Genomic DNA, 24618 nt, shown 5'->3' with positions numbered 1-24618 from the left:
CAGGGGCTCTGCGCTAAGCTCAACTTTTAATACAATCCTTCTGGACAGATCCTGTGCTGGATTAGAGATTTTCTTTAGTCCTCAGCATTAACACTGGACCTCCACAGGGTCTGTACACGCTGTACACATACAACCGTGTCAGCAGCACCCAACCAAATAACGCTATCATCAAGTTTGTAGATGACCACCACTGTGGTGGAGCTTATCTCCAGTGACGATGAGACAGTGTACAGGATGGAGGTCCAGAGACCGGTGGGATTAACTTGTCCCTGAAACACAAAAAATGCCGACCTGCAACCCATCTACATCAATGGGGAGGGTGTGGAGAAGGTGACCAGTTTTATGTTCCTGGGTGTGTATACGGATGCAGATCTGAAACACTGTAAGTGGCAATGGTAAATGACCACCATTTTCTGAGGAACTTCTGGAGAGTTAACCTGAGGAGGAAGCTGCTGACCGCCTTCTACCGCCGCTCCGTTGAGAGTGTGCTGACGTATTGCATCTCTGTGTGGCACTCGAGCTGCACGATGGCTGGCAAGACGTCACTACAGAGGGTCATCCACACTGCAGGGATTATCATTGGTCACACTCCTCCTTCCCTGAAGGACCTCTACAACACCCGCTGTCTCAAGAAGACACGCAGCATCGCTAGAGACTGCACACACCCGGGACAGAGGATGTTTCAGATGATTCAGATTCAGGGTGCTGAGGTCAAGAACAATTAGAACGAAGGACAGTTTTTTCAACCAGGCAATAACACTCATACTATATTATTATACGCTACCTCATTCGTTCGACTTGTTTTGCACACTCTGGTATAGATTTTGTTTGTATTTATTTGTATTTGTACAGATTTGTATTTATATGGGTTTTATTTTGCCCTGGGGTGTGGTGGGCATTTTTCAATGAAAATTAAGTCTTTAAACTCAAAAAAAAAAAAAAATGCTGTATTATCCTTTTTTTTATTTTTCTCCTTTTGTCAATGTTTCCTGTTGGCGCCTTAGTGAAACGTGGGTTCTGGCGCCATCTTGTGTTCAACGTTTGTAACGGACACACTTTGCAAGCCTCGTAAAGAGTGAAGTGAAGTGATTGTCACATGTGATACACAGCAGCACAGCATACGTTGCACACAGTGAAATATGTCCTCTTCATTTAACCCATCACCCTGAGTGAACAGTGGGCAGCCATGTGAGGGAGCGCCCGGGGAGCAGTGTGCTTTGGTCAGTGGCACCTCAGTGGCACTTTGGCAGATCAGGATTCGAACCGGCAACCTTCTGATTAAGGGGCCGTTTCCTTAACCGCTAGGCCACCACTGCCCCTGTGTGTTTAGACGCGGTTTCCAAAATCTTATTTGGTAAGTGCAACGGGACCGAAATAAGCAACTTTTTATTAAATGTCCCCTCCTCCCTTGCAAGGCCCCCGTGCTGCATGTAGTACCTGGACCAAAAAGGATCCCAGTGTCCCTAAAACTGACTTACAGATCTTTATTTGACTGTTCATATGCGTTGATCAGGGTTTCTAATTTTGTCTCTCCTGTGTTGATCTCAAGCAGTCATTTGTATGATTCGTATGATTTGTATGTGACAAAATGAGAGGAGGAGGACAAATACTGAATTTATATGATACTCCTTGCTGTTTTTTTATGTATGGTGTGTTTTTGCTGGTGGAAGATTCATTTACAAAGGAATGGGTTGCAAACATTGACCATTCTGGGAAAACACCCAAAACAAACAGAGTGATGAGGGCGACTTTTGGAACTATTGATTAAAAGGCAGTGAGGGGTTTATTCTCTAAGCAGATGTGGAACCAGACCCGGGAACAACATGTGGTTCCCACTGCTGTTGCTGTTCTTGTCGCATTCGTATGCTGCCGATGGTAAGCATTCAACTTGTCTCAAGAATGTGGCCCTCTCGCCTGCTTTGTGACTCCTCTGTGTCTCATTTCAGAGTCATGTGTTGGCCGCTGCCAGAATGGCTTTGACCCTCTTAGAAAGTGCCAGTGTGACAACATGTGCAGGTACCATGGAAGCTGCTGCATTGACTTTGACACGTCATGTCGCCATAAAGGTAAGAGCAGGACCTTCAAAAGCATTGCTCTGCTTTGCAATTGTCAGTGTTTTAGGTGTCAGCTGATCTTTTCAGTTTGGATTTTTTTCAGTCACTCGTGGGGACACGTTTGTGGACAGTGAAGATGAACAGATGAGCAACATTAATTACACCACCCTTCCTCCAATGACCAGCCGTGCCCCAACCACACCAGTGCCAACCACCACCCAACCTCCCACTCCTCACCCCGACCCTGATGCAGTCACCTGCAGTGGGCGGCCCTTCGATGCATTTATGCAGCTTAAGAATGGCTCCATCTATGCATTCAGGGGTGAGATTTATTCAGCACCACCCTCTCTCTCTCTCTCTCTCTCTCTCTCACACACTCTCTGTGAGTATAATTACTCATAGAAATGCAGTATGTGAGGTTCCATGCAATTACCTCTTCAATAATTGAGAGAGAGAGAGTGTATGTGTGTGTGTGTGTGTGTGTGTGTGTGTGTGTGTGTGGTGTGTGTGTGTGTTCAATTTCTGCATGCGTGTGTGTGTTTCAGGTGAATATTTTTTTGAGCTGGATGACCGGTCAGTGAAACCTGGTTACCCTAAACTCATTAAAGATGTGTGGGGTATAGCTGGTCCTATAGATGCAGCTTTCACCAGAATCAACTGTCAAGGAAAGACTTACATCTTCAAGGTACAAATTGAAATGTTGAATATTGAAATATTCTGTGTATAACTTGAAAATCGGCCCTCTGAACCTCTTGCCCTGTCTTGTCACATCATATTGAAATAAGGAGATGTTTTGTACCGAACTGCAGGGCAATAAGTACTGGCGCTTCGATGATGGCATTCTGGAAGAAGATTATCCTCGAGATATATCCGTGGGCTTTAACAAGATTCCTGATGATGTGGATGCTGCATTTGCCATCCCGGCCCCAGGGCATCATGGGAAAGAAAAGGTGTATTTCTTTAAAGGTGAGTAGTGTTATGCATGCGGAGCATTTTCTCTGCAACAAAAAGTGAACTGACGTCTGTATGCAGGTGACCAGTACTACCAGTATGAGTTCCAGCACCAGCCCTCACATGAGGAGTGTGTCCGCCTCACCAAATCCTCACCATCCCTGCTCTTCAGCCGATACACAGACATGTACTGCAATGACGGCTGGGACAGCCTCTTCACACTACTCTTCCAGGGCCGTAAGATCTCGCACTTTGTTGCCTGTGTGGATCACTGGGTGGAGAAGAGGCGAAAGTTCGACTGGTTGAAATTCCCGTCTGGAGTTACTGAAACGTTTATTTTGGTGCCGGGACGATTCATAACTGAACAGAACAGGAATGTGTGCAGCAAATTTAACCTCTGAGGGTGAGGCCTCTGTGAACCCTAGGTCACATAGTACTGTGTGTGCTGAAATATTTTGAGTTCCACTCTGTACACCTGAAAAAAGATGCATTGTCTCAAAAGCAGCTGTTAGAAACTGTTGTGCAAAACCATTTTAAAGCAGTAAGTCTCACATGCAACTGTGCCTCAGCCTTGCATGGGTGATAATTCACTCATTCACAACGCTGTCTGCATATTGCTTTTACTCTAAAGCCTTTTGGCCAACAATTTGTTTCAACAGTGTACAAATAAACCAACTAACCCAACACAAATCTGCTTTTACAGTTGAAGGGCATCACAAAGGCCCACGTTTTATTTCAAAGGACTGGGTGGGGATCAAGCCACCAATAGATGCAGCCATGGTTGGTCGCCTGTACATCAGTGTCCCGCCCACCTCAGCTCCTGCTGCTGGAAAAGGCCGACGCAAGGGCTGGAGGAAAAGAAAAGGCAGACGGGGTCAGAAATCCAGACGCTCCCGTTCGCTCTTCTGGGAAGATTTTTTTCTGGACTATGAGGAAAGGTGATTTTATTCAGCCATCAGACATCACCGACCTATAGGCCCATAGTGCTAGAGCAATCTAGAGCAGCATCTCAGTTGTGACAGAAACGCAGCTGAATGTCACGGTAAAGACCTTGGTTAACAGCAAGCAACTGTCATTTGGATGTAGGTACGATGATGCCAGGAAGCTCAGTTCTGAGCTGGAATACACAGACTACGAGCTGACGCAGGAGAACAGCATGCCGGTCCAGAACGTCTTCTTCTTTAAGAAAGGTAGATGGAGACCCAACTGATCTCTGCTTCCACACCCTGCACTTATTTAGCATCACACATCATCCTCACTACTGCATGGGTGTTGTATTAGAAATAATACAGTACTGTATTTTTTCTTTTCAGATAAATATTACAGAGTGGACCTTCAAACCAAACAGATTGACTATGTAACCCCTCCATATCCAAGACCCATAGCAAAATACTGGCTAGGATGCAAAGACCTGGCAGAGAAATGATGATGTCATAACACTGGTGACATGTTAAAGTGACAGATTACTCTTGTTCCTCTTCCTGATCTAATAAATGCCAACCTCGACATCATCTTCTTTTCTCTTCATCCATAGTTCTTTCTCCAACTCTATGTTCAGGAAGTATAATATGTAACCCTCATGGTTAGATTATTCTCCAGCAACAGCAATATGTGATGATTTGCCTTCTCTGGAATCTGTGCTCACGTTTATCACAGTTTTTCAATGTAGTGAACCAGGGCAAAGAACAATGATCTATTCCACACATCATGGTTTGATCTGAGATTTCTAAGCAGCTGTCAATCTGCACAAATGACAAGGGACATGGGTTCAAGGGAGGATGGGTGAGGAACTATTTAACTGCATGTCGGGAGGGGAGAAAATACTACAGCTAGCCTCCCTGGCTCATCTATCCGGCACAACTTCTGGTCACTCTGGAGACCTCAGAGAAGGTAGTGTTACATGTTTCTTTAAGATTTCCCAACTTGTCTTTTTTTACAGTGCACAGATGTAGGTTACAGGGTGGTGTTGGCACAACCTTGTGGCCAGTTATCTATTGATCTGAACATCATTACCATGTTGGAAGATTCAAATCACCACCCATATTTAGATAAGTTAAATCACCACCTATTTTCAGTTTAAAAAAATTCTGGCATACTTTTCAAATTTTTTTTTCTTGCAATTCTTTTAACAATGATCATTGGATATATTTTTTTTAATAACCCAAGAAATATACCTGGATGCTCTTCCCTGCAAATTTATCTCAATTGAAGACCACGCGGTTAGAAGCTGTTTTTATAACCATTGCCTAACTTACGAAGGTTAACATACTTGGAACGAATGTTCACTTTTCTTTGCCAAGATAGCTGTTGGCAAAGTGAACAGGGTTCTGTGTGTCCTCATATTTGTATCCAGGGCACATTCTAGACAGGCATATTTGACTGGGCACATGGTGGCAACAGAGGCGGGAAATAGGTGTGTGTTCTGGAAAACTGTTGTCATTTTATTGAATTGCATTTAGTCACATCTCTACCCTAAGACCTGTCAAACTTGGGTGTTATTCCATTTACACAGGGCCTTTTTTGAATCTCCAAAGCTTTGCAATCTATTCTATCTGTGTGTTTGGATATGGTGTGATATATTGAGTAAGTCAATAGTGAGTGAGTCAATAAAGTTGACTTTGACTTAAATAAGTTGTATGTTGGTGACCTCCCAGCATCTTCTCTGTTCTCTCTGTTCTTTTACAACTTGTGGATGACTGCGTGCATTACTTGGGGAACCCCAAGTAACAGGACGGGACCCCAGGATGCACTATGGGAAGAAAACAATCCAGCAGAGGCATTGGGATGCTTTGGGTTCTGCTGGGAAAAATGGTCAGTTTTAAAATCTACCTCAAGGGAGTGACAGATTCTCCCTTCCCTGCCTCACTTCAACCGTAAATATGTGTGTGTGTAGTTTCATGTGCACAACAAAACGTTTGTTGTAAGACACTTAATGCATCATATACATTTATATTCATTTTTGTTCAACTAAAACAGATTTCTACATTTTTTACTGATTTACTGTGTTCTGTGCATAACCACTTAACAACAGGTCAGAGCCAAAAACCAAGAGCAATATGGGGAATAGAGAAACAAGATGAATACAAAGCTTTCACTCAAGACCTCAATTCATGAATGCTTATTAATAAGTTGATGGTTTGCATCTCATTACCTAAATACACAGAAGTAACGATATGTGTCAGCCATCAATTTCATCTGAACAATTCCTGGTGGGTTTTACATTATAATTATGGATTAAAGCAAGTACAATAAAGCATTGTTATGTAAATAAGACAGTGACATAGACGCATACACACACATGGAGTAGTTGAGACGCCTCGGTTAGCATGTAAACAGAGCTGCAGGAGGTCCACACAGGAACAAAAGGAGGCGGCAGTTGGCTCTCCTGGAGGCCGCTTATGCTGTCACGTGAGCTGGCTGCGCTTTGTGTTTTTGGTAGAAAAGTTGCCGGTGCTGCAGGGAAAGTGAAATCTGGATTATCAGGGGAGATTTATTCCATATCCTTGATATGCAGCAACATGCAGCCATATCTGATATCAAGGGTATGGAATAAATGCACACTTGGCCTTTCGTAGCTGGCAACGCAACTGATGTGCAGCAGAACAGGAGGATTCCAGCAGGATAACTGCAGGATAACTCCAGGGAACTTGCACTGATGGGGCCTTTATTTATTTTAGGTTTATCAACAGGATTTACAGTATTTTATTCTTTCAAAGGGTCCACATTTTCTAACACTTAGAGTGAGACTGAAAATCAGGTGTGTCGTGTGAAGATTGTTTGATGTGACAGTGCGACAAATAAGACTTTATCATCTTTTTAATCATTCAAAATCTTGATAAAATTATAGGAGCGCTATAATCTTATTTCGTTCTACTTTTTCGTTCTAATTCCTTGTTACACAGTTATAACATGACATTTCACTCCAGCCTGCGTAAACGTGTCGCTACCGAGTTACATCTGCTGAGTCACCTTGACAAACACCGTGGAGTGTTCCACGCCTGGCACAGAAAGGCTCGTCGCCCGGCGTGGGGCCCGCGAACATTACGTCACATCGAGGTGAGAGGTCACGCCCCGCTGACCATACGCACCTCTTTGTCACTGCTCGCATTGGAATAGAACTGACCAATCAAACCGGCGCCCCCAAACAAAATGGCGGCAGCCACGGGCTGCTGTCCAATCGAAGCGCGCCAGGGCGGGTCTTGTCTTAACGGAACTGCGCTCCGGCTCGATCCCGGTTACCGGGGCACTTGGAGCGCTTGACCGTGAGGGACGGTCCGGACCGTTCGTTCTGTGGGCGTACAGAGGCCGAGTCGAATATAATTCCAAGGTGAGGGCTTTGCTGCGTACTAAATTACTTTGTTCACGAAGACCGTCTTACTTAAAAAAAAAAATAAACACGCACTTTACTTGCGTGTGTCTGTTTTGTGTCTGTTTTACGTCCACGTCTGCTGCCGTCTCGTATAAAGTCGAGAGCAGTTGTCTTGTTCTGTTATAAAGTTATTATAAAGCCTTGCTACTACACGGCAGGACCGCTACACTCCAGTTATTAGCTTTTGGAATGGTGTGTCACGTGACTCGGTCCTCCTACATCAGACAGAAATAAACATTTCACTTTGGGCAGAGTCAGTGTGTGTATAAGTCCGCTGAATGTTATGTAACCCATTATAACGTGAATGCTCTGCATTGTAGCATGTCTCGGGAGCAGAAGGCCGTGGATCGAGCCCGGAAGGCGTTCAGCACAGGCCGGTCCAAGCCGCTGGAGTACAGGCTGCAGCAGCTGAAGAGCCTCCGCCGCCTGTTTGTGGAGAGGCAGAAGGACATCGCCGATGCCATGATGAAGGACCTGAGGAAGGTCAGTGTGCCACAGTCATCTATGGTCAGACATCAGAAGTCAACACAGGAGTTAAATGATGAATTTATGCTGGAATGTGTGTCTCAGAGTGAGTTCAGCACCCCTCTGTATGAAACGATGGGACTGGAGGGCGAGATTGACCTGGCAGTTAGTCATCTAAAAGAGTGGGCTGCCCCCCGGCCTGTCGCCAAGAACCTGATGACCATCTCAGACCAGGTGTACGTCCAGCCGGAACCTCTGGGTGTGGTCCTGATCATCGGGGCCTGGAATTACCCGTGGGCCGTCACCATTCAGCCCCTCATTGGAGCCATGGCTGCAGGTATCGACCTTCTCTGCATTGTCCAGTTCCCGGTCTCCGTTCAGACTCGTTCATGCAATGGTGTAATTACATTCCAGAGATATGAGACGGGACAAATTCCACCTCTTGGGTTGGTTCATTAGTACGTTTGGCAGGAGCAATGGCTCTGAAGAAAGAGGTCAAAGTGCAACCTGTTTATCAACCATACAGAAGTATGCTGATGCCAAAGCATTTTTATTGTTTTACATCAGACAAACCCAATATGATAATGATTATGATAAATAATGTTAATCTATGAGAAGAAAGGATTCGATCTGATCCTTATGAAAACTAAAACCTCCCTTAATATACATGCACATATTTTGAACCACCAGCCCTTCAGGAGTCATATGGTAGCCTTCCAGTTTTTGAAAAGATTTTTATGTAGATGTTTTTTTTTTTCTTAATTTATTGAAAACACAATGACATTTTGTTTAAATCCATAATGTTTAAATAAGACGTCATTTTGAATTTGCAGGGTGAGCAACAACAATGACAGCAGTACTACACAGCTAGGCAGTATATCTTATTGCTTAGTGCACTACTTTTCTAAATGCTCCTTTTTCAAAAACTGCAGATTTCATCTAATCTGGCTAGTGGTCTAGGCCACTGTGCATCCCTGGTCTTATCATCTCACTCATGACAGATCAATTAGAACTCATTATACATGGGATATATGAGTTTGATTATTAGTGTAGATTATTAGTGTAGATTTAACCAACATAAATGTAATAACACTCAGAATTACATTTACATCATTTACATTTACGGCATTTGGCAGACGCCCTTACAAGACTATTTATCACAAGACTATTACAAGACTAAAGTATCATTTTTATAATGTATTACACATGCATACACAAGTGAAAATAATTTCTGATGTTGTGAGGAGTTTCAGTGTATTTGTTGAAGTTTTCTTCAGTGAATAAATTATTAGATAACTGGTAAAAAAATGCTCATGCTGTGTTGTTTATTAAACAATATATATAGCAAGCGTATAACGTAAGTTTTTTGCCTTTTGCTCCATAGGAAATGCTGCAGTGGTGAAGCCTTCAGAGGTCAGTGCCCACACAGCTAAGGTTATGGAGGAGCTGCTCCCACTTTACGTGGACAAGGTACGTGACTCATGTGCCAGTATTATATGTTAAGGGATGCACTCAAAATAAATAGCAAAAATGCAACTGAAATAGCATTTAATTATTTAAAAAAATATTTAAAATAATAAAAAGAAATACAAATAATATATCTTAAAGTTTTGCATGTGTAGCTGTAGATTCTGTCTTTCCAATTCGATAAGTTGTGTCTGCGTTTTTCCAGAAAAATCATTTAATGAACCCACTGGATCTCCAGAGTCTTGTGTGAAGGAACTAACTATGATTCAGTGTATATAGTTTGATTCATGGCTCACAATCACAATTGTTTTATTGCAGAGGGTAAATCTGCATTTCTCAGCATATGTTCTGAAGTCTTTATTGATTCAACAGTAATCAACATATCAGAACAGCATCAGCAGTGCAAATAATACAGGAATCAAGCGCTGTATGTAGATGCAGTAGGTTTCACTATTTGGGAGTGTGAGCAGACGCTGTATGTACAAATCTGAGGTTGGGGTGACATCTAGTGGAGGTTCCAACTGCCATACATGAGAATGAACAGTGGAGAGCCTGACTATGACCTCCAGGACCCTTGAATGATATACACTGTATGGAGAAAAGCATGGGACACACCTCTTAATCACTGAAGGTTTTTCAGCCAGACCCATTGGCATGCAGTCTCCATTTACAAACATTTTAGAAGCACAATGGGTCGTTCTGAAGACCTCAGTGACATCAAGAATCATGCTGTGATAGGATACCAAGTCTGGTTTGGGAGATTTCATCCAATCAAATGTACATGTTATTATTAGTTCGTGGAAGCCAGTAATAATAACACGGCAGAGCCGGGGTCAACAAGTTCAGAATTGACCTCAACCTTTACGATGAACTGGAGCAGAGATTGCGAGCTGGGCCTGCTCATTCAATATCAGTGCCTGGCCTCTTAAATTCTCTACAGAATGAATGGGCACAGATTCCCACCAACAAATTCTGGGGTTAGCCTTCCATGAAGAGTGGAAGCTGTTGTAACTGCAGAATTTTAACGATAACTCCATATCAAGGTTTGACTGCAATGTCCAAGATGACCGACTTGAAAAGTTTGCCCCCTCACATATACTAATGTGCCACAACATGACGTTAATATCCCCAACCATTCCCATTTTATTATATATATAAATGGCCCACCCTGTAGTTGCAAACTCCTGGTGTTGAAGTTGAGCTTTATTGTCATTTCAGATATATACATGTTAGACAGTACATAGTGAACAGAAACAACGTTTCTCTGGAACCCGGAGCTTCATGTAACATTTAAACAAAGTTACATACTGACATAAAATGCACGTCAGTCCAAAAAGGGAAAGTACTCGAGTGGCCTGTGGGATGAAACTGTTGCACAGTCTGGCCGTAAGGGCCAGAATGCTTCAGTACCCTTTTCCAGATGGTAGGAGGGTGAAGAGTGCATGTGAGGGGTGTGTAGAGTCCTTCAGAATGCTGGTGGCTTTCCTGGTGCAGTGTGTGTGGTAAATGTCCGTTATGGAGGGAAGAGAGACTCCGACGATCTTCTCAGCTGTTCTCAATCTCGACTCTAGGGTGTTGGGGTTCGACATGGTGCAGTTCCCAAACCAGACAGTGATGCAGCTGGTCAGAATGCTCTCAGTTGTCGCTCTTTGAAGGTGCTGAGGATGGGTTGTGTGAGATGTCACGATTGATCGGGGAGACAGAGAGAGAGTGTGTGTTGTAGGTAACGACAAACCCAGTTGTGGATTAGGCACAACAAGGTTGATGAGTAACTTCCATTTTAATCCCCAAGCCTGAGTCAGCTTGCGCTGTGCACCCACCAGTGTCATTGCTCATTGATACGGACACAAAAGATTAGCCAATACAATTTGGGAACAAGGGGTTGGAGGAGAAACAAACAAGGATAGTTCGTACTTTGACGCCGGGTGAGTAGGTGAGCCGAGTCGTGTGCATGGAAGCAACAACGACAGAGCGCTGATTTACGGGCACCACCCAGTTAGATACGAGGCGGGACACCCAGTTCCGCATTCGGACCGAAGTCATGTGCCAGGACATGGGCTTTCCAACTTGGAGAGGACAGAAGGGGTTACCTCCACCAGTCCTGGTGTAATGGTCATATGTCCATATAGTGTAACCTTTTCTGTCCTCTCCAAGTTGGGGTTGATGGATTTAGAGACCTGTGAGACAAATCACATTCCACTAGGAGGCTGGTTATAAACAGCAGCCTTCATCACAGATAAAAAAAATAGTGAATATGAAGAGTATTCATATGAAGAGTGTCTGATTTCTCTCAGCTCTGTAATCCAAGCAAGTAATCACTTCTCCTTCAGAGCTGACTGAGGTCTTCAGAGGATGCTGTCACTGAAGCTGGGACCAGGGCACAAAATCAGATCTCCCTTCTGGTATGGGAGCACATGGGTAGACCTGCAGTTTACCTAGCTAGAGTTTAGGCCTGGGTTCTGTCTGGGTTACGAAGGGTGTGAGTGGCAGATGAGGAGACATTTTTTCTGTGGAAAACTCCGCAGCGTGTGGAAAAATACAGTCTGTGTAGATTCCATGTTAAGCTCATACATTTGTATTTGTTTGTATATATGTATGTATGTATGGGCCTGTGGTGAAATGCATGTTTTGCATTTATTCATACAGCACAAATAAACTCATGCTTGCAGCCAAACATGGTATATTCCCTGTCAGGGGCTTGGGCTGTAGAGACGCTGGATTCAGGAAGGGGGCATCGTTCCGGGGTTCGGCAGTTGTGTTGTGAAGTCCAGGCAGAGTTCAGAAAGTTGTGGTGAGGTCAAGGAGGAGAAAACGCGAGAAATGACCATGAGTGTCATTTTCAGGAACTCTACCCTGTGGTGACGGGAGGTGTCGCAGAGACTCAGGAGCTGCTGAAGCAACGCTTTGATCACATCTTTTACACGGGCAACAGCGTTGTGGGCAAAGTGGTGATGGAAGCTGCCTCACGCCACCTGACCCCCGTCACTCTGGAGCTGGGGGGCAAAAGCCCCTGTTACATCGACAAGAACTGCAACATCAGCATCGCCTGCCGGTCAGAACGTCCAGCAACTCTCACTCATGAAAATTAAAAAGAGATATAATTCTAACTAATGTAAAATGCTTGTGTTGTGCTGTGTCGGGTTTAGTGTACCATCATTATATGGACTTGTGTCTGTGTGTTTCTGCAGCCGTATTGCTTGGGGAAAGTTCACTAACTGCGGACAGACGTGCATTGCCCCAGACTACATTCTCTGTGACCCCAGCATCCAGGACCTTGTTGTGGAGGAGATACGCCAGAACGTGAAGGTCTGAGAATAATTGTTAAATCACATGAACATACTGACTTTGGCCTGATTACACATTTAGAAGAAAGATAGTATGTAGAGTGTAGAGCTGAGTTCAAGGAAGAAAATAATGTAATATAGATAAAACATTGTCATATGTGAAGACGAGCATATTCTTCAGTACCATTGTTGATTCCTGTTCTTTATTTAGTTCCTAATGTTTCAATTATATTTCCCTCAAAAAATTTTATAATGGAGCCATAAAGAACATGCATTTAGTGAATATATATATAATTACAACATAAATAAAGAACATGAGTTCATATGAACATGTGTGCTGATCTACATGGATGGAATTGTTGGGTTTCTTTTGATCCTCTCAGGAATTCTACACTGAAAATCCCAAAACCTGCCCAGATTATGGACGCATTGTCAACCAGCGCCATTACAGGCGTGTCATGTCGATGCTCGATGGCTGCACGGTGGCAGTGGGGGGTGATGGTGATGAGTCTGACTGCTACATTGGTGTGTATTGCAATCTTTGATTATCTGTGGTTCCTTCATCTGTGATTAATGTGCTTTTTTTTTCATACCTATGCCTGTACCAATCATGGAATTTTTTATGACAATTAATTGAAAACATACTGTATATTACACTTTGTTGACATAAACATGTGCTTGTCTTCTTGCATTGTCTCTGTCACATGCATGTGTCTAAAAGTAAAACATCTGTGATATTGTAAAATTTATGGGTATCAGGGAGCAGGATTTATATTTAGTCGTAGTTCATTGCTGGAACGGAAGTGCAGCTGTGGTTGTCTTTCCAGGTTCAGAATATTGGCTGGTGCTTTTATAGATTTGCTGTATTAGTGCTTTTGACCGACACTTTTCTATCACAAACTGGACCGATCACTTTTTTTAACTCACACTTCTCATTTGGAATAAAACCAAGCGATGCTTCGGTGGGGGTAGCTGTAGCCTAGTGGGTAACACTCTCACTGATGAATCAGTAGACCACAAAGTGACAGGTTCAGGTATGAAAAGGTTATGTAAAAATAGCCAGTAAGCTAAAATAATTGCAAATAGACATTTCTGTATAATTGTGACAGGCCTATTGATACCTGTGGTTCTTCTCCCAGCTCCCACAGTTCTTTGTGATGTGAAGCCAGATGCAAAGGTCATGCAAGAGGAGATCTTTGGGCCATTACTCCCCATCCTGACTGTTGGAAGTGTGGACAAAGCCATTGATTTCATAAACCAGAGAGAGAAGCCCCTGGCTCTCTACATCTACTCACATGACAGCAAAGTAGGGACCTTTATTACATACCATTCAGCAGAACACAAGATAGTTGAAATTATTATTTTGACTAATTTTAATCTAAAAAAGTATTTTTCTTGAGAATGACCATGTTTCACCTTTCTGTGTGTCTGTAGCTGATTAAGCGTTTCATATCTGAGACGTCTAGTGGTGGGGTCGTGGCCAACGACTGCCTGGTGCAGTTTTCTGTCAGCGCTCTGCCTTTTGGTGGTGTGGGTGAGTCCTTCTTTCAGAGCTGAAAAGGTCACCTTTTTCTGAGGCCTTAAAGACCAACGGTCTTCTGCCTTCTGCAGGCAACAGCGGGATGGGCGCCTACCACGGCAAACACACCTTCGACCAGCTCAGCCACCTGCGTGGCTGCCTTATCAAGCAGCTGAAGATGGAGGGGGTGAACAAACTGCGCTACCCACCCCATACGGCAAAAAAGCTAGGCTGGGCACGTTTCCTCATCCTCAAACAGGTGGACCTGGGCCAGATGAAACGCCTGGCCATGCTGGCCATCTTCGCTGTCATCGCGGCCGCTGTGTATCAGGTCAGAGAGAGATACCATCTTCTTTAAATGGTGCTATCAAAAGAAAAAGCTTCATGTAAAGCTGCGTCAACAGCTGCGTCACCAGCTGTAGCAAACATCTGCCAGAAAAAAGAAAGGGGAGGGACCGTCAGAGGCACAGCAAGATTCAGAGAACATAGCATGGAGCCGTGAGGGTAGAAATGGACAATCAGCTTTGAATCAGGATTGAATCAAGAAAGTATTTGTATTTGAAGAAGATTTTTGTTGGTGTATAGTTATTTTTGTCTGGCAGAAAACAATGTTTAATGATTTAAAATCTAAAAAAAAGAGTTTATATATGAATGATTGACAGCTCTGATACCCTACTTTCTTGTTCTGTCTTCAACACAAGCCTGTCAATATGTCACTTGCCAAAGCTGCAATGCGCCAAAACACACTCCAGAAAATCCTGAAAGTGTCTTACTGCCACAACTATAATTATATAATATCTGGTTTTATTCTGATCGGTGATCAAGTGAATTTAACTCTTTGGCACAACCTTTTCAATAATACGTTGAAACTATACATTTTAATGTGAGGAAACTGTGAACGTCACATATCCTGTCTCTGTTTTTTTTGCAGAGGTTTCTCCAGTGACATTGCTGAAAGGATACAGTCATCCACAATACATATCACAGCAGAACACTGTGGCCTTTACCGGTTTACTGGACCATCCAAACTCACACCCATTTTATATTACAAAGCCGTACAATCTTAAACAGTTGTTTAGGTATTTATGAAGTAATCACATGCTTACTTATGAATGTATGTCTCTTATGAAGTATTCTCTACATGAAGGAACTTTTACCGTCACTGTCAATGTGGTCCTTTGTCATTTATTGTGTCATATGAAAGATCATGCACACAGCAATTAACATTCCCATCTAGTGTCGCTTACCAGAGACTGTTTTTTTACTGGTTTTAAACTTGGCTGAAGCTTTTTATTCATATGATTCAAACTTGATTAATTTATATTAAAAGAAAATAAATAATATTTTTCAGAGCCTTAAAAAATCTGTGTTATTCTTTCTGCGTCAGATGAATCGTAAGTGCGTCTGGCGGGCCGTAGCTTTATTGTTCCTTGTTGGAATAAATGGTTTTGTATCTATTCTGATTAATAATAGAAAGCTTTTAATCTTGTACAAGAAGGACTGTAGATTTTACACTAATTCTGCACAAGAACTCTGGCTTCTCAAGATCACCTTAACCAACTTAATTTTCCCAACTTCCCTGAAGTGCAGATATTTGCAGGCAGTGGTTCATACACCACAAACCAACACTTCACGACAACATACATACAGCACCTCACTTTTTCCACATTTGTTTATGTTACAGCCTTATTCCAAAATGGATTAAATGCATTTTTCTACACACGTCACCCCATCATGACAACATGAAAAAAACTTTACTTGAGGTTTTGACAAATTTACTAAGAATAAAAAAAAAAGGAGAAATCACATGTGCATAAGTATTCACAGCCTTCTTAAGTATTGTCTCAAGTCTTTTTGAATATGATGCCACAAGCTTGGCACACCTATCCTTGGCCAGTTTGGCCCATTCCTCTTTTCAACACCTCCCAAGCTTCATGAGAATGGGAAGCATCAGTATACAGCCATTTTAAAATCTCTCCAGAGATGTTCGATCAGATTTAAATCTGGGGTCTGGCTGGGACATTTACAGAGTTGTCCTTAATGTCATTGTCCTTCTATAAGATAAAGCCATCACCCCAGTTTTCATCCAGGATGTCTCTGTAGTCATCTTTCCCTCGATCCTGACTAGTCTTCAAGTTCCTGCAGCTGAAAAACATCCACACAGCATGATGCTGCCAACACCATGCTTCACTGTAGAGATGGTATTGGCCTGATGCTGCAGAGATAGTTGTCCTTCTAAAAAGGTCTCCTCTGTCCACAGAGGACCTCTGGAGCTCTAATAGAGTGACCATTGGGTTCTTGGTCACCTAGCTAACTACGGTCCTTCTCCCCCATTCGCTCAGTTTAGGTGGCCGGCCAGCTCTAACAAGAGTCCTGGTGGTTTTGAACTTCCTCTTACAGATGATGGAGGCCACTGTGCTCATTGGGACCTTCAAAGCAGCAGAAAATTTTCTGTACAATTCCCCAGATTGGTGTCTGGAGACAATCCTGTCTCGGAGGTCTACAGACAATTCATTTGACTTCATGCTTTGTTTGTGCTCTTGACATGAACTGTTAACTGTATGACCTTATATAGACAGATGTGTGCCTTTCCAAACCATCTCCATCAACTGTTTTTTTCCACAGCTGGATTCCAATTAAGCTGCAGAAACATCTCGAGGAAGATCAGGGGAAACAGGAAACAGTCACCTGAGCTTCATTTACAGCTAGTTGTTAATATTACAGACAAATCTAACACTTACACACACACATGCGTACACATTGCACAAACAATACAAAAATGTATAAATACATTATAATTTTTCTTAGTCTAGCACCTTACAATCGCCGAGCATGCTCTTCACTGACAAGTCTAAGCCTTATCAGGGCTCTTAGTTTGTAAACTCAATATTCTATAGAAACCGAACAAGAATTGCTTGTGTCTTCCTCTTGTAAGTCGCTTTGGATAAAAGCGTCTGCTAAATAAAGTAAAGTAAAGTAAAGTACAGCTTCATTGCAAAGTCTGTGAATACTTATGTACATGTTCTTTCACACATTTTCACATTGTCATTATTGGGTGTTGTGTGTATAATTCTGAGGGAAAATGATGATTCCATGTTGGAATAAGGCTGTAACATAACATAATACTGTCTGGATGCACTGTATGGGCAGTGGTGGCCTAGCGGGTGGGGAAGTGGACTCGTAACACATTCCGTTGTGTGCAGTGTGTCACAATCACTTTCATGTGACACAAAAACACAACATTTTAAAACAGATTAGTCTTATTAGTCCTGAATTCACCAGTTGAGAAAGACTTCTGAGAGATATGCCAGCGATTTTTGCACAACAATAATATGCAAGCAACAGAAATAATGTCATTAAAATCCTATTGTGAAATTCAGGATTCCAGCTGTAGTTACATGTTAATACTGTATGCCGATATTAATTATTTCCCTCTGTAGCGAAGCGGACTTAAAAATTACGAGGCGCAAGAATGGTTTTAATAATAGTTAATTTATTTATATGTTGTCTCCAGTCTAATTATTCTTGTAACTAAGTTCAAGTTCCAATTTATTTATAAAGGACTAAAACAACGCAGTTGACCAAAGTGCTATACTCAGACAGAAAGAAAAGAGCGACAGCGAATAAAACAATAAAATAATAACGGCCACAATAAAACCACAAATAAAATAGAAAGTTCCACTGGCCTACTGAGGACAAGATGTTTTAGCAAAAAGAATGAAATGTTAGGAATGGCGAATGTGTTATTACTTGCGGAAAAGCATGTGATGTGAGTCAGGAGCAGAAGGAAAATTTGGGGGGAGGGGGGTTTTAAACAATAATGTCGCAGAACGACCTTGTTGACCAGTTGCATTGGGAATTTGTTTTGCACAGGTTTTATGTTTCATGTGAACTGGCCGGATATTTGAAGCGTGGGAGATCATGCAGTCGAGAGGAATAATGCTGATCAGCATGTTTCAGTTACAGTAACTGATATGTTGTGGGTCCTTTTTAATGTTATAATAACTATTATTATATATTATATACTGTACTAAGGGACAAGAATACATTTATTGATTTAGTTGTGTTATTTCCTGTAACATAACCAACACGTTACACCCTCCACAGCTGAAAGTTTGATTCTGTTCTGATGCTTCTGCATTTTATGTTTCTTTTGTATGTCAATTGTTTGACTATGCAAATTTCCCATTAATTTCCAACTAATAAAGAATCCTTATCTTATGTTATATGATCATAAATTGATGAAATATAATGAAGTTTACTCATGTATTGAAAGGACCGTAGTGAGTGTTTAATACTGTTATAATTAAATGTTTAACGGGGAAGAAAATTCATTCCTAATTTATAAAATGAATCATAAATTACATTTCCAAAGTAATCTTCCCAACGCTGGTTAACACAAGGGCTGCGTCAGTCTAAATTCATTTGCGTCGATCCCCTGTGTTTGTGCGTCTCTCCAGTCAGCCATTAGTTTGAATGCTCTGATTGGGACTGGCCCTCCCCCACCCGCCACCCAGGTAAGAGTCTCAGCACTCGGCCGCACTGACTTCTGTGCCGTTCAGCCATGACGTCCATCTTCTTCCTGGCCGCTCTGCTGTGGCCCACCCGTCTCTGCTCAGGTAAGAGCGTGCAAGCGTGTAAGTAGAAGGGCCGCAGGTTCAGTACAGCATTAGCACTGTGTAAATGCAGTGTGAGTTCATACTGTACAGATGGCGGAGGCTGAGTACAGAATATGCAGTATTCCCATGGAAAGAATACTGTGAAATACAGGGTGTACAGAGTATGACTGTAGTGTGTGTAGGTCCACGTTACGGTAGATGTTTTTAGCTGGGACAGGGATTGTAAACGACTTTTTCAGTATAAAGAAACTGGATTTCAGCACTCCATCAGAGTTCATCAGGGTGCTAGTAGCCTAGTGGGTAACACTTGTCTATAAATCAGAAGACCCGGGTTCAAACCCCACTGACTACCCTGAGCAAGACGCTGAGTGTCTCCAGGGGGACTGTCCCTGTAACTACTGATTGTAAGTCGCTCTGGATAAGGGTGTCGGGTAAATGTTCTTCAGATCTGTGCTGATTGTTTTGTCTCTTCTACTTAGTCAGAGAATTGAAACAACTTTGTCAGTCTTTCAATCACGGAAAGAACTGTTAACTATTTAGCTAAGCAGGGGAACCCATCTCAAGTTTAGAGTTGCTTGCAAGTAGGTGACACAACACAACATGATGATCTGTATATGCATGGCAGAGCAGGCACTTTAAGACAGTTATGTCAGCTATACAAAGTAGATATACATATACAGATATGCACACACACACACACACACACACACACACACACATATATATATATATATATAGAGAGAGAGAGAGAGAGAGAGAGAGAGAGAGAGAGTGGTATAGCGTGTGTGTGTGTATGTATGTATGTATGTATGTTCATATGTGTGTGTGCGTGTGTGTGTGTATATATATATATATATACACACACTATATATACTACTCACTATAAAACACACAGATGAAAATGTTTAGTTGGCATAAGACCAACATTTTAAAAAAGAACAATTCTCCAAAATTCCAGATGGAACAGGACAGTTGTGTTTTTGAGTACAGTGTAAGTGTGCTGCAGTGGGGGTAAATTGTTCAGGAGTTTCAGGATACATCTGCGTGCTGCACTAACGAATCAATCACAGAAGCAGCATTTGTACTCACTCGTCTTGAAGGTGTCTAAATCACTTCCTCACAAACCCAATTAGTCCAATTAGCTTTTTCAGACCAAGATCATGGAAGGCTTCCCAACGCTTTCCCATTACAGAACATATCTGCTTAGGGAAGCACACATGAGTACAATCAGAGCCGTCGTGCACATTAGATTCTCATTAGCAGCAGAGTAATGAGGTGTCTCTACTCGCAATGATTGGCAGGGACTCGAGAGAGTGCTGGTGGGGGTGGTACCTTTCTTCCAAAACAACTTGTGAGTTGGGTGGAGGTCTGTGGAAACAGACCATGACCATGTTCACTGAACAACTGGAAAACAAATATGTTGTAGTTAATAACCAACATGTGTTTATGACATATGGGCCTCAAGACAAAAGTCACAGGGTTCATGAATCTGTGTGTGTGTGTGTGTGTGTGTGTGTGTGTGTGTCTGTGTGACGTCCTTTTTTCTCCAGGTGACTGGTGTTACCACAGCCAGTTTCCATGTGACACATGCAAGGGTAAGAATCCTGCCTCCTGAACTTGTGATAGTGGGATTTTGTTCTGGTGGAGATTCGTTGGTCACCTTCTGTTTCTTCAGGTCCAGATGAATGGACCTCTCTGTTCCCAACATGTGGAGGCCAGAGTCAGTCACCATTAACATTGTCACTCGGCGTGTGCAGTATGACCCCACCCTCACCCCATTTGTTTTTGAGGGATATGACACTGTCAGCAGCATTACAGTGCAGAAGCATGAAAACAATGGTGGGTTTTAACCTCTTCTTTTGACAAAAACGAGACCTCACAGAGACTAGATCCTAAAAAACAAATCCTGTTCTATTCCTACTTGTAAAACCAGCTACTCTGTTCCTGCAGTGCATTTCGTCCTTCCCCCCGAAGTGGGGGTCCAGGGTGGTGGGCTGTCTGGTCGATATAAGGCCACCCAGTTGCACTTGCACTGGGGTATAGATGGTCAGCCTGGATCGGAACACAGAGTGGATGGGGAGCAGTATGCAATGGAGGTGAATTTATCTCTAGATAAAAAGTTTGCACAGGCAGCCTGAATGGATCCTGGCTGGTGAATTTTGACCAGGCTGAGGTCTGTTAAGGGTGATGAGCACAAGTGCCAGCATTATAATATCACTAACAGAAAGAAATATGAACAATGAAGATCTGACCCGATCTTCCATCAATCTTCTGTCCAAATTGGGTATCGATGAGACAGAGTGACCTCTATAACCTGTATTTTTTTAGTCAAAATCACACTGGTTGCTATAGAAATGGCATTAGGGTCCCAACACTAAGTACCAAATAATATCTGTTACCATCAATTCAACATTTCCTAAAAATGAACTTAATGCAGTGTAAAAGACTAAATAAATATATACTGATATCCAGAGTAGGCCAGTGGGAATATGTGCCTCTGTTGTGATAGGTAGGATCTAGTTAGAGAATGGATTCCAGACCGTCTTCTTTCTCTTTTCTCTTGAAAGCTCCACATCGCACATGAAAAAGAGCAGCCCAAATCAGAGGAGGACGACAATGAACACGCCGTCCTTGCTTTTTTCATAGAGGTGCGTCACTAACCAGTGCTGACCGGGGGTCACCCACTAGTTTTCTGGTTACTTCTCAGCTATATGCCTCAGTTGTGGACAATAACATTTTATTTACAATAGAAAACATAAAATACTGAAAGTCAAAAATCTGATGGCAGCATATTGTCTCAAAGTTGGAACAGGGCAACAAAAGCCTCGAGAAGTAAGTGGTACTGAACGGGAACAGCCAGAGGAACATTTTGCAACTAAGAAGGTCCACTTCATAGGTACAAACGGAGTAGCTTATTGAGGCAAAGTCTCTCAGTCACTCACCTTTCTTGTATATTTAAACAAGACCATGCTAAACCACATACAGTACCTTGATTTCGTCATGTTACAACTAACAAATACATGTATTTTAATGGGATTTTATGTGTGATGCGAGGTGGAAGTTAAATTACATGCTGTTCAATTTCTACAAGTAATCTACCAGCAATTGTTAGCGAACAAACAGCATAATGAAAACCAAGGAACATACCAGAGAGGTCAGCGATAAAGTTGTGGAGAAGGTAATAAAATGTCTCTCAAGCTCACAGATCAGTGCTCAATCGAAGAATTATCCAAGAATGGAACGAATATTTCACAACTTCAAACCTACCAAGACATGGTCATCCATGTCTTAATCAGAAAAGCAGCCAAGAGGCTGGTGGAAACTCTGGAGAAGCTGCGGAAGTCCACAGGTCGGGTGGGAGAATCTACCCACCTCCCCATAATACAATGATGGTCTATATGGAAGACTGGCAAGGAGAATACATTGTTGAAACAAAGATATAAGAAATGCACCCGGGGAGCACAGCAAACATGTGAAAGATGGTGCTTTGGTCAGATGAGGACAAAATGTAACTTTTTGGTCTGTGTACACAGCATTGTGCTGTGGTGAAGCAAGTCAGAAGCTAAATACAGTGCAATCCTGGCCGAAAACCTGTTGGAGGTTCACCTTCCAGAAGGACAACGACCCTAAACAGACATAAATGCTATTGCGGCAAGACTTGAAAATTCATCCAGTCTGAATGAGCACTGCAATGCCGGTAGAGACTTGCAGCAAAAGTAAGCAGCCTCGTAATCGTATGGTTGGGGTTTTAAATCCAAAATCGCCAAGGTAACAATGAAGTCCCTTTGATCAAGGTACCACCCCCACAGACTGTTGTCATGGCTGCCCACTGCTCACCAAGGGTGATAGATTAAATGCAGAGGACACATTGCGATTGCTGTGCATCACAATGGCAATCACTTCACTTCCACTTAAAATCCTGATAAAAACGTGAGTTGTGTAAAGTTCAGTACTGAACGTACAGCCGCTGTGATCCTGATTGGGAATTAGTGGTAGTGGATAGTGAGAGATCTACAATTTGTTGCATGCTGAAACAGTATGACCCTGAAGGACAAGAATTCCTGTATTACTGTACATGGGGCGCCAAGCGTATTTCTCAGATTGTATTTTGTGCATGGACACAAGCAACTGAGACTCGGCACGCCATACAAGTCTTTCTACTGTGCAGGAGTCTGGAGAGAGGAATGAAGCCCTCGACTACCTGCTGAACGCCATGAATAGTGTACTTTACTCAGGTGAGTTTTCGTTACCGGCTAGGCAGCCGGCCTCCATGCCGTTTGATGCTTTCATCCGGTCTTAGTTCTTATTTCTGCTTGAAGGAAACCAGACCTCAATAGACTTCAGACTGAATGACATCATCCCTGCAGCAAGTGACCTGTCTGGATATTACCGCTACTCCGGCTCCCGGACCACACCCAGCTGCGAGCAGAACGTCGTGTGGACGGTGTTCTTCAGGACAATCCCGGTCAGCCGCTCTCAGGTAGGAATCTCAGGCCTGAGGGGACACGCCTGGACCATGATGTAACACTGCCACATCCGCTCTCCTGCTCTTCTTGCAGCTGAACTCGGTGTCTCGGCTCTGGGCCGCAGCTGGCAGGAATTCCTCCAGGACCTTCCGGCCGACTCAGCGCCTCAACGGCAGGACCGTGTCTTGTTCCACCTCTGCCCTGTTTGTGCCGTGGACCGCGCTGGTGTGGCTGAGCACCACACCCTGCTGGGACCTGCTGTGACCTCTGTTACTTGCAGTCTGAACACCATCCACAGTTCACTGCTCTGGATTTAAAGATTAGAAATGCTATTAGCACCAGCTAGCTCGGTTTTTATCTCATTGGTCTTTTTAAAGTATATTTCAGTTCAAATCTTTACCTCTCACTGTAGCAATGTGCACAGATCAGACATAACATTACGACCTAAGGTTGAGTAGGTCTCTTTTGCTGCATGAACTTCATCTCTTATGGTAGACTGTTATATCCTTTAAGACCTGAGGGCATCCTTGACCCTTTTTTTTTTTTTTTGGAATGTGGCAGGGCATGTTTTCCTGAAAGAGGTCACTGCCACCGTGGAAAACTGTCTCCACGAAGGGTTGTACTTGGTCAGAATGTGCCAAAGTAACATCCACATAAATACAAGGCCGTAGGTTTTATAGCGGAACATTGTCCAAACCATCATGCTGCCATCTTCTGACTTGTCTTCTCCCCGTAGTGTATTCTGGTCAGATGTCACTCCACACGATGTAAAGGAAAATGCCCCATGGTCCTGTTGAGCTAAAGTAGCTCTTCAGACAACACAAGGCCTGTCCAAATTTTTGGTTCAAATCTTAGCTCTGGGCACTCTTGCATTGTACCTTGGCCAGGACAAAGGTCATCAAGCCATCACATTCCCACTGGGTTGCCCCAAGGCTCTGTACTGTGACCCCAACTCTTCATTTTACATTTACAGCATTTGGCAGACACTCTTATCCATAGCGACTTACATAAGTGCTTTAAAATGCAATCCCTCGTTTGGTTCACTAGGACCCGACCTGCAAATAATCCTATTTAATAACACACAACTATTATTATATATAGTCTACATGTCTAGTTTTTGCTCCTGCATCCAGGCTTGTTGTTCCTAATAATTATCTCTGTTCCTATATAGAGCATCATTGGCTCTGCCATCCCACAGAACACAGACTGTTCTCATTCATGGTTCCTCTGTTTTCATCTATTTAGAGATAAGTGTATAGACGATCACTGAGGTATTTCATTATTTCTGTTCCTCTCAGGAGGACCATTTCAGCTTTTCTCTTCTTCCTTATAGAATCAATATTTATTCATCTAATCCATGTTCAAATAATACTCATTATCTTTAGTGGGATTTGCATAGTGCACATTAAGGGTTATGTGACAAA

The 24618-nt window shown here is 42.8% G+C and overlaps 2 protein-coding genes and 1 pseudogene across 2 annotated transcripts; all 3 read left to right on the top strand.

Annotated features, from left to right (window-relative positions):
- Window positions 1–1726: 1726 nt before the first annotated feature.
- On the top strand, window positions 1727–4468 carry LOC114783589 (vitronectin-like). The gene is made up of 9 exons (XM_028969096.1): window positions 1727–1875; window positions 1947–2066; window positions 2158–2376; window positions 2600–2739; window positions 2864–3020; window positions 3087–3242; window positions 3709–3943; window positions 4092–4195; window positions 4319–4468. Exons 1-9 carry the CDS (start codon window positions 1824–1826, stop codon window positions 4429–4431), a joined length of 1296 nt encoding a protein of 431 aa, XP_028824929.1. The 5' UTR covers window positions 1727–1823; the 3' UTR covers window positions 4432–4468.
- A 2703-nt stretch (window positions 4469–7171) lies between these two features.
- On the top strand, window positions 7172–15472 carry LOC114783580 (fatty aldehyde dehydrogenase-like). The gene is made up of 11 exons (XM_028969080.1): window positions 7172–7332; window positions 7695–7857; window positions 7945–8176; window positions 9224–9309; window positions 12150–12358; window positions 12495–12612; window positions 12974–13115; window positions 13730–13896; window positions 14025–14124; window positions 14202–14440; window positions 15041–15472. The coding sequence occupies exons 2-11, from the start codon at window positions 7696–7698 to the stop codon at window positions 15053–15055; spliced, it is 1470 nt and encodes a 489-aa protein (XP_028824913.1). The 5' UTR covers window positions 7172–7332; window position 7695; the 3' UTR covers window positions 15056–15472.
- Window positions 15473–18631: 3159 nt separating this feature from the next.
- LOC114783575 (carbonic anhydrase 4-like) lies at window positions 18632–23458 on the top strand (annotated as a pseudogene).
- Window positions 23459–24618: the final 1160 nt, after the last annotated feature.

Source organism: Denticeps clupeoides, unplaced genomic scaffold (assembly GCF_900700375.1).
Source record: "Denticeps clupeoides unplaced genomic scaffold, fDenClu1.1, whole genome shotgun sequence".
NCBI classification, from domain to species: Eukaryota; Metazoa; Chordata; class Actinopteri; order Clupeiformes; family Denticipitidae; genus Denticeps; species Denticeps clupeoides.
The sequence above is the reverse complement of the archived record's forward strand: the minus strand, read 5'-3'. Positions and strand labels throughout refer to the sequence as shown.

What these genes read in the sequence shown, in the direction of transcription:
- LOC114783589 (XM_028969096.1), top strand. Translation starts at nt 1,824, where the DNA reads ATGTGGTTCCCACTGCTGTTGCTGTTCTTGTCGCATTCGTATGCTGCC. An exon ending in GAAAGACTTACATCTTCAAG is followed by an intron (nt 2,740 to 2,863) that starts GTACAAATTGAA and finishes ACCGAACTGCAG; the next exon opens with GGCAATAAGTACTGGCGCTT. An exon ending in CACACTACTCTTCCAGGGCC is followed by an intron (nt 3,243 to 3,708) that starts GTAAGATCTCGC and finishes CTGCTTTTACAG; the next exon opens with TTGAAGGGCATCACAAAGGC.
- LOC114783580 (XM_028969080.1), top strand. Translation starts at nt 7,696, where the DNA reads ATGTCTCGGGAGCAGAAGGCCGTGGATCGAGCCCGGAAGGCGTTCAGC. An exon ending in TGATGAAGGACCTGAGGAAG is followed by an intron (nt 7,858 to 7,944) that starts GTCAGTGTGCCA and finishes TGTGTGTCTCAG; the next exon opens with AGTGAGTTCAGCACCCCTCT. An exon ending in TGAGTCTGACTGCTACATTG is followed by an intron (nt 13,116 to 13,729) that starts GTGTGTATTGCA and finishes TTCTTCTCCCAG; the next exon opens with CTCCCACAGTTCTTTGTGAT.